This window comes from Bombus pascuorum, chromosome 10 (genome assembly GCF_905332965.1).
Source record: "Bombus pascuorum chromosome 10, iyBomPasc1.1, whole genome shotgun sequence".
Lineage (NCBI taxonomy): Eukaryota > Metazoa > Arthropoda > Insecta > Hymenoptera > Apidae > Bombus > Bombus pascuorum.
This window is the reverse complement of record NC_083497.1, coordinates 2,475,961-2,495,560: the sequence shown is the minus strand read 5'-3', so window position 1 is coordinate 2,495,560 and position 19,600 is coordinate 2,475,961. Positions and strand designations below refer to the sequence as shown.

The 19,600-nt window shown below is 36.8% G+C and overlaps 1 protein-coding gene across 3 annotated transcripts; it reads right to left on the bottom strand.

Moving 5' to 3' along the window:
• Window positions 1-5,886: 5,886 nt before the first annotated feature.
• On the bottom strand, window positions 5,887-18,847 carry LOC132911212 (fatty acyl-CoA reductase 1-like). 3 transcript variants are annotated; one of them, XM_060967653.1, is made up of 8 exons: window positions 18,693-18,847; window positions 17,230-17,508; window positions 13,791-14,107; window positions 12,930-13,177; window positions 11,013-11,196; window positions 7,849-8,034; window positions 7,541-7,792; window positions 5,887-7,471 (listed from the first exon to the last, which is right to left on the bottom strand). In XM_060967653.1, exons 2-8 carry the CDS (start codon window positions 17,464-17,466, stop codon window positions 7,357-7,359), a joined length of 1,539 nt encoding a protein of 512 aa, XP_060823636.1. In that variant the 5' UTR covers window positions 17,467-17,508; window positions 18,693-18,847; the 3' UTR covers window positions 5,887-7,356. The 3 variants fall into 3 exon arrangements, with proteins under 3 accessions (XP_060823636.1, XP_060823635.1, XP_060823634.1); XM_060967652.1 differs by lacking the exon at window positions 18,693-18,847 and adding an exon at window positions 18,531-18,685 and having other exon boundaries at window positions 7,532-7,792; XM_060967651.1 differs by having other exon boundaries at window positions 5,888-7,471; window positions 7,532-7,792.
• Window positions 18,848-19,600: the final 753 nt, after the last annotated feature.

Below are 19,600 nucleotides of genomic sequence, written 5' to 3'. Positions count from 1 at the left end.
CAGTTTGACAGCAAAAATTCTGGTCGGACGTTTGATAAAGAAAGAGTTAAAAGAGAGTGGAAATCCGTAACGTTACGATTGATATTCGAAGTGCTAGTCGCATTTTGTGAATCATCAGTCTGGGCGTAATGACATGATGGACCATTCTCGATCTCGCACCTGGACGACCCTCAGTTCTCTGGATCATGATACCACACTGAGCTTTTGTTCAAACACTATGTTAGATGTTATCTCCATGATACTTGAATCGAATTCGGTAACGGTGTGTTGATCCCGCACTTACTTTGTTTGGGCCGTATGCCCCCCGTAAGGCGTATGTGAGCCACTATGTTCGATCCGACACCTGATTACCGCACTGGACATGTATGAAGACATTGTCCTTTGCCATATCGCCACACTGGCATATGCAAACTCTTTCTGCTAAGTGCTGTGGTCAGCATGATCCTCTGGGACCGAGGTACTCGCATCGTCATGGTCACTGTTCTCGTCATCACCGCAGACGTCCAACTCAATAGGAACGCGACTATCTGGCATTTTCTTTAACCTATCATGGCTGTATTTATATGACCGTTTGCCGTCTAGTGTTTTTAAAATGTACCTATCTCCTTCCAAAATTTCCGCTATCACAAATGGACCGCTAAATTTCGGATCTAGTTTCGTTTGGTTCCTTTCCTCGTTTTTCTTTAATACAAAGTCACCGAGATTGAATTTAACTACTTTGGCTTTCGTTTTATCGAATCTTTCCTTATCATACTTAGCGCTATCTTCCATATTTCGTATGGCCTGTTGTCTTACGTTGCAGATATCTATTTCCTTTTCTTCGGTATTTTCAGATAGTAGTAACCCGTAGGGTCTCGCTGTTTTACCAATTAATAATTCTAGCGGGCTCGATTTAGTCACACGATGAGTGGTGCAATTTAAAGCTAACTGTATTTCGCCGATCGCGTCTTGCCATGATCGCCCGGTCGTTTCTACTGTTGTAAACATATTCTTTAATGTACCCATAGTACGCTCTACTTGTCCATTCGCTCTACTAGCACCGGTTGCTATTAGGTGGAGTTTAATTTGTCTATCCTTACAAAAATCTTGAAATTCTTTGCCGGTAAAACATCGCCCTTGATCTGCTATTATCCGAGAGGGACTGCCGAATAGAAATATGGCGGACTTAAGTGCCTTAACGGTGCTAAGTGAGTCTATTTTACGAGTGTGGTGTAAGTATACAAATTTGGTAAAGGCATCGATCAGGACAATGACGTATTCTTTCGAGTCGTTCTTGCCGCTCAGCTTTCCCGTTATGTCTACGTGAATGGTATGCCAAGGTATGCTGGTCTTAGGTATGGGATGTAATTCAACTTGCACTTTGCCTGAATTCGCCTTAGAAATCTGACAAGCATGACAGTTCTCTACGAATTTGCGAACATATTTCGCCATCCCTTCGAACCAGTAATACTCGTACAGTTTCTCGAGCGTTTTATCCCAACCTAAGTGCATAATTGACTGGTGTATGTGGTTAATGACGGACCACCTAAACCCTCTTGGTACGATGGGCAGGCAGAGGGTCTTGCCTCTCCTTTGTATTTTACGGTAAAGGGTACCGGATCGTAACTCATACGTACTCGCAATGTCTTCCGCAAGCTCGTCGTTTCGCAGTTTGTTGACGATTTCAGAAATTTGAGGGTCGCGACGTTGTTCCGCTAGTAGCCAATCTTCCGAGATTTCGGCCAGATTAATTTTCTTTTCTTCGATCTTGTTGGTGGGGGCGCGGTCGGTGTCTACCGGTTTACGCGAGAAGAAATCTACGTGGGTCATTCGTTTGCCTTCTCGGTACATAATGTCGAAAGTGAAAGTTTGCAAGTAAGCTCACCACCTATGAACCCTGTCACTTAGACTTACTTTATTACGAGCTGCTTTTAACGAATTACAATCAGTGACAACGAGAAATTCCCGTCCGTGTAGATAGTGGCGAAAATGTTTAACGGCGTTTACAACTGCCAGGGTCTCTAGTTCATATGAATGATATTTGGATTCCGCGGGGCTCGTTCTCTTACTGTAATATTCTATTACTCAGTTTCTGCCGTCGATTTTGTGCATTAAAATAGCGCCGTATCCGTCCCAACTAGCGTCAGTATGTAATTCTATCGGGTAATTCGGGTCAAATATCATCAACACCGGCTCGTTGGTCAGGATGGAAATTATTTTTTGCCTTATGGTTTCGTGTCTATCTGTCCAAGTTAGGTTTTTAATACCGGAGGTAAGTGCGTACAACGGTTTCATTACCTGTGAAAATTACATTCTGCCTTAATTAATTCGCTTATTCGTTCGCGCACTATGCTTCGCTCTGCCTCGCTAAGCCTGTGGGGGCTTCTTTGTACGGTGATATTAGGATCAATCAAACGTATCCCTAACTGTCCCGTATTTACACGTGCACGCGGGAAACCCGTAATAAACGAACTTTTAAATTCTCCGAGGATGGAGATCAATCGGTCTTTATCTTTACCGAGCACCTCGGTGTCGACCCCATTAATATCGATTTTACTTTCGGCGGTTATATTGTAAACATTGGCAGCTTTTGCCCTGCAAATACTGAGGCTATCTTGGGTAATATTTACGTTAAAACCTTGGCTAAAATTTCGCGGCCTATCATGATGTCATAATTTAGATAGCCGTCGGCAAGGATGTGAAAAATTATCTCCAACGCAAAACCATTAATACGTACTATGGATGCAATTTGAGACGTGCAATTAATACGGTGATTTCCTATCCCTCGCATTACTACTACGTAGGTCGTTCTTTTGCCGGAAAACTTCGAGGCTACGGACTCTTTGATTAGCGAACATTCGGCTCCAGAATCGAAATAAAACGAGAACGACTCACCCAGATGGCTTAATTTACCAGTTGAAGACTCCACCACGCAGGAGTTGACTCGACGTTCGTTATCAGGGTTGCGATTTGTTTTCTGCAGCAGCGGGCAGTTGGGTGCGATGTGGCCCTCTCCGCGACACTTGAAGCATGACACCTTGGGCGATCCAGCCGGTCGGCTTTTCTCCTGGCGTCGTGCAGTCTCCTGTCTCTCGGTTCTCATTCTCGTACGACACTCCGCTATCTTATGCCCGGGAATACCACAGTGACGACACTTGATCCGGGGGTCAGGTAGCTTCTGCCGTTTAACTTCGGGGCCCGTTGATGGATTTCCTGACGAAGGCGCCAGCCTCTTCTTCGCGTAGTGGAAAGCATTCATTTCCGTCAAAAATTGGTCCAGAGTCTTGATGTCGCTTGTAAGCGCTAGTTTCTCGACACGTTCGTCGCGTAGACTCAGGTGATGAAGAACGGTGGTGATACTTCCTTAGGTTCCGCACCCGCCTCTTGCTCTTTCAATTGACTCACGATGGCCAGAAGCTGCTCCTTAATTGTAGACGGTGGTGATCCCACTTCTGATGTCGGGTTGACGTTAGGGGCGTATAATGAATCTTCACCAGTGTTGTTCATGGTTGTCGCACAGATATTTATTACACAAGTATGGCTGATACAAGATTGACAAACGGACGCGGTAGCTGGACGCTAATGACAATGGCCCTAAGTTCGATATAGCGAATCCACGGTCAACGGGATAACGAATATACTTTGCTTCAAAGTCTAAGTCGGACTCAACTTACTACTCGCGATACTAGGAACGCTTGATTGACTCTTAGCTAATCAGATTGCCAGAAAAGAATGACTTTCCGTCGCGACGACGCTGCAGAGGAAAACTATGACGGGGTGTGCCTAAGGGCACGAGATCATCGGATTCGTCAAAGAAAGCCTCCACTCGGAGGGTGAGGGAAATAGGCGCTGCTGTTAATTGGTCAATTTCTATGTTGGCGGTTAGAAAAGGATGCTAGCCGCCCTAGAGAGAGAGTTCCTAGCAGGCAACGTCGTACGTGACCAAATCAGGCTTTCCCATAACTTCCCGCAATAGGTGACAGATTTACAGGCTGATAGAATAAAGACTGTTTGTCAATCTGAAGGACTTTAGTTAACTAAGTCCTAAGATTTGTAACGGTTCCTCAGGTTATCTGAACATAAACTGTAAACGATGCATCGGCATCTGGCAATCATCTGGCCCAAAGAATGGGGTCTGTGTGTGGCGAGCTGCGGGGCTGTTGGAATGTATTATTGTCAAGTGTCTGTACTGCCAATTCTTTAAAGGAAAGCTATGTTACTTTATATCTCTGTTAGGTGAAACGTTCATCCCGTGACCGTGGCTACGCTCGGCGACCGGTTGTCGCCTCGAGCCTAAACTCATTGTCTCAAGTTTCGAATGACTGTGTCTGGGTTATTTCGTAAATGCTACAGTATTGAGGCTTTTCCAAATAATTCCAACGGGGGGGGGGGACCCGGTGTCCTTTCATCTCCGACATATATATCCCGAAGAAGATATATACCACCTCGAAGAAGAAGAGGAATCAGCTGTGATTTTCAAGCCACGTCGAGTCTGATTCTACAAAAGTCTTCTGAAGAAAACTTGAGGGACCAAGTTCAATTGAAGAAGAGGGGAATGTCACAGGTGAAATTCGACTAACTATGCGATAAGATAGTAAACTTCCAAGCGCCTTATCACGTGTCCCTACCGTCTGGGTAGCGTTCGGTCACTCTACCCGTTCTCAGAAATATATGATAAGTACGACCAAAGCCTTTTCCCACTCCAGCGAATAAAGAATATAAATCCTCCTCCCAAAATCATCCAAGCCAGTCTGAATAAGTCCGAACCAGCCTGAATATTAAAAGTCTATCGTCGCGAACCGCAAATACTATAAAGGGTTTAATTTAATTATTGTATAAATTGAGTGGAAATAAAGAACTCGATCTCCTGTTTGGAAATCGACAATTTTTCTATTTTATTTTAGTCAATTGTTGAATTTTTTCGTGACATACGCGTTGTCATTACCAAGTAATTCCAATCCTGGTGCCACTCACTTTTTCTCACTCTGCCTCGGTCAAGGCCGGTGCAGGGTAACTGATGAGAAGGTGAGGTGCGTAGTCTTTTTAAGCATGGGCCCACCAACTTCTTCGAATTTCTCCGCACCGGATCAGCACCGACAAGATCGGTCGCTATCAGACTGTGGAAAAACATCAGATCTATCGGTGGGGGGGGGGGTTCTCACAGCGTGGTGGTCATACGCCGCGATAACCCATACCTATTTCGTGCTCCCTTACAGGGAGTATAAGGCAGGGCCGAATTTTTACCGGCTAAAGCCTCCACGGACGGGACAGTTAATAGCACACGGGGTCCAGCTGTCGACCTGGTTTTATATCTGAATACGCAAGTGCTCCACATAAACTACCCACAACCGCGCAAGGTAGGCCACCGTCCTCCCGCCACACTTGGCTCTTTCTGGAAACTTTTATTCAGGCATCCAGGCATCCAGGGACAGCGAGATTTCAACTCGCGACACGTTGCCACCCAATCGGAGTTCAACGAGCGTAGCTGTCTGTCCCACCAAGTAGTACCTACTACCATTAGTTATCTAGCAGCATCAGTTAGAGCATTAGCTAGATTCTCACGCCGCGCTGAGCGTCGAACAGAACGTTTATATTCACATTACTCTAATGCAATGGGTGGTACTGCTGCAGTGACATAGGTAGGGGTAATGTTAATCGCAAAAAGCGTAGCTAACGTTTGCCCTATGTAAACGCCTGGATCAGTGATCAATTCGCTCATGTGACCTACTTTGATTTTAGATTCCTTAACAGACTGGGCTATGTGATTTTAGTACAAGGAGGTAAATTAAAGGAAGACGACGAAAGAAGGAAAATTCCTTTATCACCAATCCGAAGACTACTCGCCTCATCATTTCTATATTTCAATATCGTGTAAATTTTTCTACAAACAACGTTCTTAAAATGGTGTCGGCGATGGAAAGATCATTATTAACAATAACTGAAACTTTGCATTGATATGATGGACTTCAATAAAATTTTATCGTACGTAAGTATGATTCCTGAATCAATGCATGTGAGATTTTAGACAATGTTGGTATTTCCAGTGTCAATAAGGAAATTAGCAACCCTTTCTCGAAAATATTGATGGCAATCATGCATTGATTGGATTGGATTAAATGACACGTATACAAATAAGTCAATCATTGACACACAACCTAATCGTTGTATGTTGTTATGGAAGGATCTTTGTTACATTTGGCGCTGGCAATCAAAGATTCATTCCACACTGCGTACATTTGTGCAGATCGTTTCGAACTTAAATTATCTTGACGATAAGATCCACTACGTCTACGAAGTGAGAACAATCACGGTGCAAACGGACTATTTAGTTACAATGTAAACATTTGCTATTTTTGAAGTATATTTTAAAGATTTTTGTACCAGAGACAAGGGAATATGAAGATGAAAATGGTTTCGAATGATCGATCGATTCTAACTTCACGATGCTCGCAATATTTATGGTAGTTGCGAGATCCAGTACATTGTTAATATCTTAACATTTAACAAATGCGAATTCGTTCGTGTGAACTACATAATACCTCAGATCTTTTTCTTGCATACAAGAAGCCGTGGCACCGAATTCGAACACATAGCGAACTGATGTGGAACTTGAAGAGAAATCCAACAAGCAGTGTGTCTCTGCAAAGTACAGTTTCATTATATGTGTGCGGAAAAAAAATCCTTATCTTCTGTAAACAGTTTGTCAATTGCCTGAATTCAATGTTGCTGCTCGTTCTATATTGAAGAATATAACGAGTGATCGTGAGAGTGTAAATTTAGAATAGTGTATATTATGCACATGCATCGGCAAAATATAAATGTGTGTATGTGATTATGTACTTCAGCTTATGTGGAAAGGGAAGACGGGGCGGGAGCATTGTAACTACACGGGTTATATTCTACGCGGTCAACCGGTGTCCTACCCGTACGTTGTTTGAGAGAGCACTGTATATGCGTATTTGGCAGTCTCTACTCCGCCATTTAGTAGTATCGAAGTATTCGAATAAAAATAGAAATGTATAAGCGTGACCACCGCGATCGATGTTCTCGGCGGAAATGCGCTCGCCTTACTTTCTTCTTTTGTTCTAGTTAGTCGTTAACCATTATTATTTGCCAGCATGCGGTCGTAGCTAGCAAGCACGCAATAAAGTATTCTGAAGTATCTAGTATATTTAATATATTTTAACAATTTGTAATGTGTGTTATTCACAATATCGGCAAATAACTTCATTTTTCCGCAGTTTTTATTCGAAGAATATATCATATATTTACTGTATAGTATATAATATATAACTCTGCCGGACACCCTTTATATGTAGCGACATGTTCCTATTCTAAAGCTCTTTTCCATAATGTTCGATATACTTTGTTTTTGATTCAAGCGGAAAACATAACATTGAAATAGTCAGTGCATAGCAGTATTATTACCAACATTATCGGAAATAAAATGATTATACCGAATCCTTTAGTCATCTGACGAATCCTGTAAAATCTAAAAAAAAAAAAAGAAAATATCATATCAAGTCATCTTATCAAATATTTCTATATGTACATCGATAACCGTTGCTGCGCTGTGTTTATAGATTGAGTGTCTTCCTTCAAAGTAAATTTCTTAAGTCCCGCCAGGTAATCTGCTAAATATTTCTTCCAATCCATATCCTGCAAATCCAGTTTAACAATATTTCGGTCTTCCAATGTATTCACCTTGTTAATCATGTTGGTAGTGTTATCTCTTTTGAAGGACCATTCATTCGAATTGAAGTAGCTTGTCGCTATGACCAACTTATTGTAATATTTGCTCATATTCATTGCCCTGAAATGTCGTCTTTTGAGTATTATGACGTGGTTGACAAACGATTCAATACTCACATTGGTTTACCACCTTGAAGTCTTAAAAAGATATCTATGACAAACGCAGGTAAAACATTTAGAAGTATATTCAGTGCATTGTAAACATATCTGTTTGCTACTACTGTGCAACTCGGATACCACAACGTATCGTTCATCGGTTTTTCTCTGGTACATTCCAGGAACGTATCTATGATCTCACCAAGTCTTGAAAATTGAAATATTTACACTTGTAAAGTTAATTGAATTATATTCAAAATAACGCATATTACTATTAGAGTATGTCAGAAAATATTCTGCAATATCTGAAGAAAAATTATATAATTTCAGTCGTACCATATTTACAGCTTTCTGAATCGACTTATCGAGGACACAAATGAATCCGAGTACAACATTCTTAGTGCAATATTTCTTTTGTTATCAATGTTTATTAGTAACTTCAAATGCGACGTGGGTTATATAACAAATATAATATTTCCATCTATCATTATCTATTTATCACTGCAACTTCTAATTAGGTAGTCAGCATGAAGAGGTTTGCAATTTTCATTACTTATTTAAATTTAATACGATTCGTACGGAACACGGTTCAAGAAAATCATAACTAACTTTTAGACCTTCAATATCAAGATCACATACGAAAGATCTAATACAAAGTGAAAAATAGCGCTTCGCTGAAGGAGAGTCTGAGGAACATTGTTAGTAATACTCGGCGTCTGTTTTCATTCTCGTAGTGTAGGTGTACCCAGATTCAATAATTCAGATATGGAGAGTCTACTGCGCATAGACAAGCAGTTTTTATTAATTTGCAACCTAATAATTGGGCTAATCGTAACGCAATAAGGCTCGGCTCGAAAACAATTTTATTAGCAACTTGCTGCAAACAATTGTAAAACTTTATTTGCAAGTTCCTGCAATGACTCAAAATTTTTTATGTACGATCGATATTTTATTTATATCTCGGCGGAGGAAATTTTTCTCAAAATCGCTCATATTGTTCTAAATGTTGTTCCGAATCAGATTATCCAAAAACGTTCCTACTTTCAATCTGTTCTTGAACAAAAAATGTTAATGCGAGTTGACTATAAATGAAACTCTGATATCTGATGCAAGTATAAATTTCGTTTGTCGCTTCTTTTTCGAGTAAATCTAGCTTCTCGTTGCCAGTAATCCCAATGTAAATCCAAATGAAGTTACTATCATTCTGGTTATTATTGCTAATTTCAAAGGTAGCGTAAATATTTTGAATTTCAATAAGCTTAGTATTGGAATTATAACGGAAAGTCGATTTTTGTAATAATTTAATTACGCTTGGAAAGTCATTGGAAGTTTGTTACAGAGGAAGTTTGTCTGAATAAGGAAACTAGTAATATCTAAAGCTTGATGCTACAACACTCTGTCGTAAAGGGTGAAGTTTCAAACACGTGTAATCATTAAACATGTGCAAATAGGATATATATTGAGCAACAGAATGCAGCACAAATCGATCGAAAGTTTTCTGTTTTGCTATCACCTACAGAAATTATTTATGAATTAATGATTTAATGAAAAATGGCAATAAACTTTACGGTCAAAGGAATCACGCAGCTTTTCGCGCACATCAATATCGTAATATCGATAAGGTGATTAAATAATATGTGTTTTTCTTCGTTAGGCATAGAATCGAGTTGTATCTCCATTACGTTAAGGAAGTTTTCGGTTTAAAGAGAATGTCTCGTTCTTTATCTAGAAAATAAAGTGGTGATAGAAATGAAATTTTGGTTATTTAAATGGAAATTTTAATTAAGTCTGTGAAAGTTGTCTGTGTTTTCAGAGATGTTTTTGCAAAGAAATTAGTTCTATTAATTTGGGAACCCAACCGTTTAACAATTTGCTGATGCAGAGCAAATTATTGAAGCAACGCTCGTCCAGGCTGTTATTTTGAATGCACTGTATGAAAGAGTAATTATGAAGGAGTGTATTCAATAACGTTAGATGAGGGATCATGAGTTATATTGCATCACGTAGGAGACACAAGAAATTACGAAATTGACGGATCACCGGTGATCTCCTAGTGTCGTAGTTCGAACTTTTCATAAGTAAGGTAAAAATTTGGAATTTAGATGTAATAGTAACATTTATTGTACGAATCTAACAGAGTAACGATTCAAAGTGTTATAACACAAAAGGTGAGTGCTGATTTGTTCTAATAATAAGGTTTGTTACTTCGTGGTGGGGGGGGGGGGTTTATCGTTGGGTGTATATCAGACGCGGCTATCCTGTTACTATCTGGTTATTGCTTCGATGGCTGTCTATCAAATTACTGTTTCTGGGTCTGTGACAACTGCGACGAAACGTAGCAATTTTTGACAGTTTAACAGGTGCAATGGGAATTGTAAAGATATTTCCACAGCCAGCACTTTCAACAGATCAGCTGGAAGAGAGAAAATTGTCGGATTCGGTACTCATAAAATTCCGCAAAGAATCAATTAGAAGCAGATTCAAAGATATCGATGGCTACATCCGATATCTCCAGCAGTAGCAACATTTCAAGCCACGAAGTACAATGGAGACATTGAGCAATAAACCACATGACGAAAGAGCACTTGCAGAAACGCAAAGGTAACGAGAACTTCATTTGCAAAATCAAATCAATCGGGGATCAAACCAATCGAGGAAATACCTGTAAAAAAGATATCTTTCTGATAGCTGAACCCAATCGACAAATATACATCAAGACTCGGTTATCGCAAGAAGAAAAAAGAAAGAATAATACAGAAGAATTTTATAACGGGATATTTTAGAACATGTCCTACGAGATGCAAATCTCGGTTGGTCAAGCCGTTGCGAAGAAATCGGTAAACACAAAAATGTTACTGCTCATCGAATTGACATACTTTTCATATTTCCGAAGACAGTAGTAAAAGTGTAAAGACGTTTCTATGATTCATCCACTTTCATTAGAATAAATCAATCCTATATACCGATATTCACAGAAGAAATCTGACTGGTTCTAATCCATTTGTGTTCTCAATACCTTTTTCTAGGTTTACTATAATCTTTTGTAGATTAATCACACTGGAATGCACTTTATTCATTGGCGTTTCTATTGATCGCGTTGCTTAAATGAATCACAGCTTTTAGGATACCCTAACAATTGAATTACGTTAGTTGAGAAAATTATGTAATAAATATCGTTTCCGTACTTGATGGAACGTGCGTTGCTCGTACAGTTGTAAACTTTGACCTCATTATTAATGTGTAGCGTGACGTGCCACGCGGCACACATTATCACATCGACTACATAATCAATAGGTACTACATCTGATATTACATCTCTCTTACCCAATAGTACTTTTGCAATTCCTTTGCCGATAGTAACGAAGATACCTGCAACATCAAATTGGTTCAAAAGCTATTAATGATTCTCAACTGTCTCGAAATGTAGCGATACAGATATGGAAAGAGTAGTTGTAACTGCCAGCACAAGCACAGCTTAAATAATGGCGATTTGGTAAAGATTAGAGTTAATTAGCTTCTCAGAAATTAATTACAACTATATTTTTCTGAATTTTTTAACTTCATTGTCTAAAAATGTTTGTCGTTCAACTTCGCAAATAACTCATAGCGATGAGTTTATCTGTTGAAAGAAGAAATCGTATAATCGATCGTATATCTTAACTTGAATTTTAGGGAATAACGTTTGCAATGTCACAACTGTTTCCCCTTTTTATCGTAATTCGTGGAGTTTATCAGCGTAATCGCTTCTGTGCAGATCGTTTCTCATAATCAAAACGATTATGATAACTGACTACATTTGTTTTTAATTTCAAGCTTATATAAAGGATTTAATTGAATTTTCATATCGCACAAGAAGACTGAGTAATTTTAGGCGTTGTTTGTGTCATTTCCCCCCTCTGTGTGTCGTAAGTGACAAACGGGATTTTTCTTCGTGGCGCTTAGCGTTCTGTACTGTCAACGACTATTCGATGTTTGTAAGTAATGAGATATAATTCAAAATCCGTTCATTCAACATTTCCTACATGTAGATTTTCCAACTCAAACCTAAGAGAAGTTAAATACTCCATATTCCGTAAAAGTTTCTACAGTATGAAAATCTGGATTTCCAATCGTCGGAAGTTTCAGCCGTGGAAAAATATTCGAGAATTTCTTTCTCGTCCAATTAGAGTAATCTCCTTTCTTATTTGACTTTTGGTCACTTCTCGTTCCAATATATTCCTTCAGTCGTCATCAGTCTTGTCCTTTCATAGGAGAGTAATCTTTCTTTTACTGCAAGATGAAGGACCCTAATATCTCAGCTAACACACGAGCCACAGTCCACAGTCTACAGTTTTATAACGATAACCAATCTTCTAGCATATCAGCAATTTCTTTATGATATGTTGGAAAGCATACAGCGTCAATTTCTGCGTTTGGCCACTCTTTGAAGAAGTTGCCCAATGTTAATATATATCCATCGTATATATTATATAATTACTTAAAATTATTGCCTCTTACACGAAAGTATAATTCGCTTCTTGTTGCCACATAAAATGATATTACCGTGTGCTCTAAAATTTTATGTTATTTCACGTTGAATACATTATGTACATCGTAACAAAGCATATTCTACTGTCTCGAGAGGCACATCGCACTTCTTATGCTTAATTTAATTCCATTAACAGCATAATTACAAACATGAATGAATTTTATGAATAGTTGGACATTCTCAGCTCCTAGTCTTCTTTCAGGCATAATCCTATACTATACTAGCCTGAAACTAATTGCTTGTAATTGGATTGTACGTTAAAGTTTCATATCCCCGGAATTATGTTAATAAAAGAAAGAAACAACCGTATCATTTACTAATTTTTATAGCGCAATGCGCAAAAAATATATTTCCATGTACGTAACTTTCAGAATGTGCGAGTTAAGAAATGTCGCAGTTTTATTCTATTGCCGATTTCTTTCATTCTTATGAAACTTATGGAGAGCTAAGGTCTTGTGATACGTGTGAATTGTATTATTCGGAATCACTTGGATATAATGAAACGCTGCTATTTGCGATATGAGTGAGATATGAAGTGACGAGGAATTATAATTGTAAATATCTATAAAAATACCTGCTTGTCCAGAAAAAGGTACCAACCAACCAGGGTACGGTTCTTTTAGCGAGCAAGAAATTATACTTGGTCGCACTATCGCAACAGTCAATCCTTTGCTATTGTTGGATATTGTCTGCTCTGCAAGATTCTTGCTGAACGTGTATGTGTTCGGATAAGTTTTTAAAACTCTTTCTTCGAGCAGATTAATCAATTCTTTGTCTTGTCGGTCGCATATATCTATCACGAGAGAGGGATCTAGGTTTGTGCTGCAAAATTATCAAGCATAAGATAACGTATTCGTCACGCTGAATTCATTAACAAATTGCAAATTCGACACATTTAAGGATTTAAAATGGAAAAACGCATAGAATGCATAATAATATAATAGAATATAATAAAATAATACACAATAATATAGAAAATATCGAAGATGAAGTACTTGCTGTAATTTTTAGTAAACGAACAAAGTTCTGCTTAGATTCTACTGCTCAAATCATGTTTATTCATCTTAGAATATGAATTTATAATGGTATCCGTGTCTAGTTCTTATCATGTACGTGTATCAAGAATACAGGTTCATCATTAAATTTAATAAGAAAAAGAAATTAGTAAAAGGCAAAATAACTTTCAATCCGTAATTTTTATCATTGACAGATCACGTGTCATTGATTATTTCTTATGTAAGCTTTTTTAAATCTATACCTGTTTTAACAAGTATTTTTCATTTCAATGGAGACTTGCAAGTGTTAATTAGGTAAATAAGTAACCAAATTATACTAAGCTGTCAATTACTTTCATCGTTTATTTAAATTTAGAAGTAGGTTATGCACGATATATAAAAAGTTGTTTCAGAAATGACAAATTATAACTGATTCTTACGTGTAGACCTTTTCCTCGATGTCTGATAGATTCGGATTACTGTAGGCAGTGCTCACATAGACAACGCTGATTACATGCTTGAGTTCCTTGCACAGTTTGATAATATTAGCGGTACCTTTCACATTTGCATCGACGATCGTATTCAATGGCTGATGGAAACTTATAGTTGCCGCAATGTGGAACACTATGTTTACATTCTCTATCAACATATCTCTGTCTTTTTGCGAAAGACCTAAATTTGGTAGAGTCACGTCGCCCTCCACGAGATGAATTTTATAGAAAATTGTTGGGTTTTGTGCTCCGACACAATCGAAAATCTGAAGAAGATAATATATAAGCTCAGTTCTCAATATAGAATATTATAATTAATATCTCCCCACATAGAATTATATAAATGAAGTATACTAATTTTCTCTTAACACATTCCTGATCGATCCGGGATAAATTCTCTTTTTACGCAGAAAGTTAAGTTGTTAGTTTTTATTTACTTATTCGCTTAGGCGGTCAATGGTGTGTTGAAAGTGTACGTCCGCAAAACTGACTTGCAATTTTTTTATACATTCCTAGACTGGTTTAAAATTTGTTCGGTATAATTACGATAGTCGCATTTCATTATAGCGCTGACAAAGTTTCAAAAAATGTATCTAGCCCGCATAGTATATGCATACAATGTTGCAGGGCTTACATATTTTCATAAGTCAGTTTAAGCGTGCATTATTATAATCAACTATCATATCTCCATGAGACAATAATTTATATCAAAGAGGAAATGAGAGAACTCGCGTTTATGTTCCTGATTCTTCCCGGACTAATGTTGCACCACGTGAACAATACTGGAAGGTGATCCACGCTAGCATATACAAGAACCTATAAAGTTACGGACCTGCCCTATTTGGTTCCTCATTAGCATAGACAAGTATCTATTTAGCTTAATACTGCAAGAACCTATTTAATTGTCCGAAATGTGTAAGTATGAGAATAACAAAATCATACAATAACTAGACTAATTCTAAGATGCCCAAGAAAGAGAAAGTAATTGTTTATAATGTTTGTTTTAGAAAAGAAGTGAAAATATTCCCTTTCAAACGATAACAGATCGATGGAGTTGATACTATAATTTTAATGTATTCTTCATGCGCAATAGTTTTTTTTATATTCATAAGAAATTCACAGATATATTAAATTTTTGTAAAAATATTCGACTGTCCGCTAAATTTAAATTTTCGCTACCAATATTGCTACATAATGCCCTATATTTTTATATTTATATTTTTATATTTATATTTATATATATATATTTTTTTGTAATTGGTTATTTCTTAAATTTTCGCTGAAAGGTTTTATATACTTGTTTCACTTTGCACAATCTTTTTTCCGATCTTTCGCTGTTTTCTCGCTGGATATCAAATGAGACGTTTCGTCTGTTTTCAATATAATATGAAATGTTCATTTTAATATAATCCTCCTAATTTTAACAGAGATCCAACTCCATAGGACCAAAAATTTTCGTCACTAACGAAAGTAAGTGCTGCAAGTTAAACTGATTAACCGAATATAAGTCATATACAACCCGAAAGGAGGGTGTGAGACTGTGAGAGAGTGTGTGAAAAACATGCAGCTAGCTTGACTATTATACATAACTATAATTGTTATTTTGATTTGTTGAATACATATATTCTGCTTATCTTACATTTAATTAATTAATCCCATCGATAAGATAGATAGAAGTGTGGTTAGTTACTTTATTCAATTACATAGTTGCACAAATTATTCATTATATTTTCATCTCTTTACATTTTGCCTATAATCAATTAGTTTTCCTGTTTTCATCGTTTTTGTAAAGGAGCACGCATGTAAGACAGATGTCAGAGATATCATACATTTCATCAGAAATTTTATTCAGTGTGCTACGATTTATTATTAAACAATTGATACTTAGATTTTACTACAACGAAAACATTATCGCGACGAAAGTCAATCTAATTTTAAATCTAAAACGCTATCGTATATTGAAAATATATTAAAATTACTGTTTCATTTTACTGATTCATTATCGTTTGGAAGGGAATATTCTCCTATTTCCTCGAGAAAAAATATAGTAAACAATCAATTTCTCTTTCTTGGGCACCTTGCAAATAGCCTAATTATTGCACTATTTTGTTATTCTCATACTTACCTATTTTGGACAGAAAAATTTATATGAACGTTTCTGTATAACCGTACAATTAAAGAGGCTTTTTGTAGCGTGGAATTAAACAGATTCTTGTCTATGTTAATGAGAAGGAAAGTTCCCTAATTGCATAAATTTTTGAATATACTTGCGTGAATCACTTTTCAGTATTGACCGCGTAATGCAGCATCTGTACTACTGTACTATGTGAAATTAGAGCTACGAACGTGACCACTCTCATTTCCTCTCTGGTTACATATTGTAATCGGCAGCAATTCTTCCTTCTTCATTAATTCAATCAATTGTTGCAAATCAAAATTAATTCTTCCAAGCAGAATGAACTAGCTGTCTGATTATCTAATATTTAACAAAAGTTATTATTCTCTGTATTTGAGAACCACGTGGAAAAATGTAAGTAGAATCTTGTTGAATTTTTAATTTTAAGATTATTTAATGACTAAAAAGGAATATTCTAATGTAACATAGCTAAATATCGAGAGAACTTGTGAGATTCAATCAAAGGCATAATATTTAGCAGAAACAATATTTCAATAACTTTAATATATGTACGCCTTCCAGTATTTTAGTATTGTGACAGTATTACGTGCTTTATGATTGTATAGGAGAAGGGTGGAAAAGCACAAATAAAAAGGCAGTTTTAATGATACAAAATTAGATAATTGATTGAAATTTTAAACTGCTACCCTGTAAAAAGTCTTCATCGATAAGGAACAAGAAATGAACCAATTTGTTTCGAATGGCATCTATTAAGTAAATGAATAAATGTATGAGATGAAAAGCTGCACTGATGGACTTCATAAAAGGGAAAGTACGCAAAAGTGATGATGTTAACCGCGTTTGTTGATGTGTTCGATATTCACTTAAACGTTCACTGTTATTTATGTCATCTTTTTCCAGAAAATGAGCCGTTTAGTACAAAAATGTTGGAAGTTAAGAAGTTGATTATCAGTTAGTGAATGACAAAATAAAACTTCTGTAGGGAATTGAGTGGGCCATTCTTAGCTACTATGATACCCACCCAAAATTAACGAGTATATACTGATACCATTTATGCTCAAAACAGAATGAGAGTTAGTTTTTTAAATCGCCGTGTTGAACCAAATAGGCAAGAATTGACTTGCACCATATATGCATTAAACGGCTGAAATGAACTTACGAAGATAATTCATTTGTTTCTTGGCAATTGTTTATTAATCCGAGACTTATATAATGAAATTCCAAAAAGCGAGTAGCATATTATTTACGAACCGGATCATCTATTATCTTCTTAAATCGTTGTTCTATCATTTGGTTACGTTTTGGACGGATCAATACAAAAATAGCAGAGATGCGTGAACACGTGCGTATCAATTTTTCGAGGAGGCCTTTGCCCACGAATCCAGTCGCACCAGTAATAAGAATTCCACTTCCGGCATAGAATCCCTCGATGGAATTCACATTACGGAATTTTTTCTTTATCTCGTTTTCATTAAGTTTTGTATTCATTGTACCAAAATCACAGGGCTTTCACTCTTTCAACCCAGATATCTGCAAATGAATAAGAAAAAATACATCGGAAAATTAATAAATAAAGAGTATCGTATAATGTTATATATAAGATTTCTATATATCCATTATTTCCTAAAAAAAAAAAAAAAAAAAAAAAATTCAGGATAATCCATACTAAAGGAAAAATGATTCCTCGATGATGGTTTGTTCCGCGAACTGTGTATGTGGACGATTTTGTTGCAGTACAACTCAATTGCAAAGTAAATTTCCAAACGCAATTATATGCGTAACCATTAATAATTTACGTATGTTTTCATTAAATATCGATGCTATAGAAATGCCCCTTTTAAGGTAAACATATCTGAATTCAAAGATTTTTGGAATGCTAATGTATGCAAAACGCTATTTAAAAAGAAGAAAACAGTATAAAAATTAAACAATACTTTTCTTTCTTCTATAAGAAATATTTCACCTTTATTATCATTCAAATAGCTTGGAAAGGTTTAAACGAATATTATAATATAACATACAAATTGTTACCTGTAAATCAATATACAGGCTCAATTAATAAAATTTACGACCTCGAAATACTTCATTAACTGTTGATTCATTCAGAAAATATTTGAAATACAATTTATTGCATTCGAAAGAACTGATCAGAAGTATATATTCTGATTTCTTTATGAACAAAATTTTCTGAAATATTGATGTGATCTTGAGTTAGTGTAAGTGTGTGAGAAGTGGTGTGCGTGACTCTACGCGCTTTTACTGGTATAAGTTCGGAATCTTCAGCAGCATATATGAGATAGCCAGTAAGTGAAGGTAGAGCATGTGAAATTTAGAAGTAGTAGAATTTCGAGTATAAATTAGCATGTAAAAGAAATTACGCGTTTTTCCATTAATATACCGTGGCAACGCTATAATTTTAACAGGACTGCGGCCCGGCCTGCAAACTGAAGATATAAGATGTTCGATAGTACGTATTATAAAGTCACTTCATTACTATTTCCAACATTTCGCAATTCTAACCATTAAAAACCCAACAATATATATTCACTCACATTAATGACCATAATGACATCAGGACCATGATGTGTGAGATATTTTATTACATTAATATATCTATTTCTTTATAATAATGCAAGACCACCTCTCCTGACACAGTCCGTTTCGTGTCTGTTCGTATCTGTTCCAAGTGGCAATGTTCAACAAGCGACACTTACCGCACGAAAAGGACCCTTCCGTGCTACTTATTCCAGCAGCGTAAGAAAATAATTGAACTAGTTCAAGATACTCGCGTTGAAATCATGTTCCGCATATATGGAAATGCCGAACTCGCGTGGTTTCACTTTGACGTCCGTCCACGATGACGATTGAACGAAAAATATCCGAATGCAATAAATCGCAAGAGTATTTGTATCTCTCGAACTACAGTCATAAAACGATTGATAATTATTTACATTGCAAATTCCCCCGTTCTTTCCACCCGGAATGTATGTTGCAATATCACGACTTTGAAACTTATATAATAATGAAATTCTCCACATAGACCTATTTTTACCGTGGCCTGTCAAATGACCGGTCTTTAAAGCAACTATAATTCTTGATATAGAACGAATATAATAGCCAATTTGACAGTGAAAAAATTTAGTTTCTTTCATTTAGAAAGATATAATGTATATTTCATTATTTTTCACTGCATTTTTTACAAATTATAGGCTTCTCGATCGCACATCTTCCATGCATTTTTTACATTTTAGACCAATTTTCTTAGTCTTAGCGTTTTTGCAATGTCCTATCTTGCATATTTTCTTTTCACGTGGAGCGGTATTCGTATTTGTTACTGGTTCTGCTGGATCTTCTTTGCATAGTTATTGCCTTTTTTCCTATTCGGTGGTAAGTTTTTCTCTCAACAGAGATAAACATTCTTGCCTCGAAAGTTTTTCTCCCGCGGTTTCTTTATGTAAAATCCTTGTGATTATCCCGACTCAGTCTTAGATATTGAAAAATACTTGTAGAAGCCATCTCCGAGATATAAATTTTACAGTGTATTATCTGGCCATTTGACCGATCATCCCTACACCTAATTTGATGATATATATTCTAATTGTCTCCGGGATATGAGCATTAC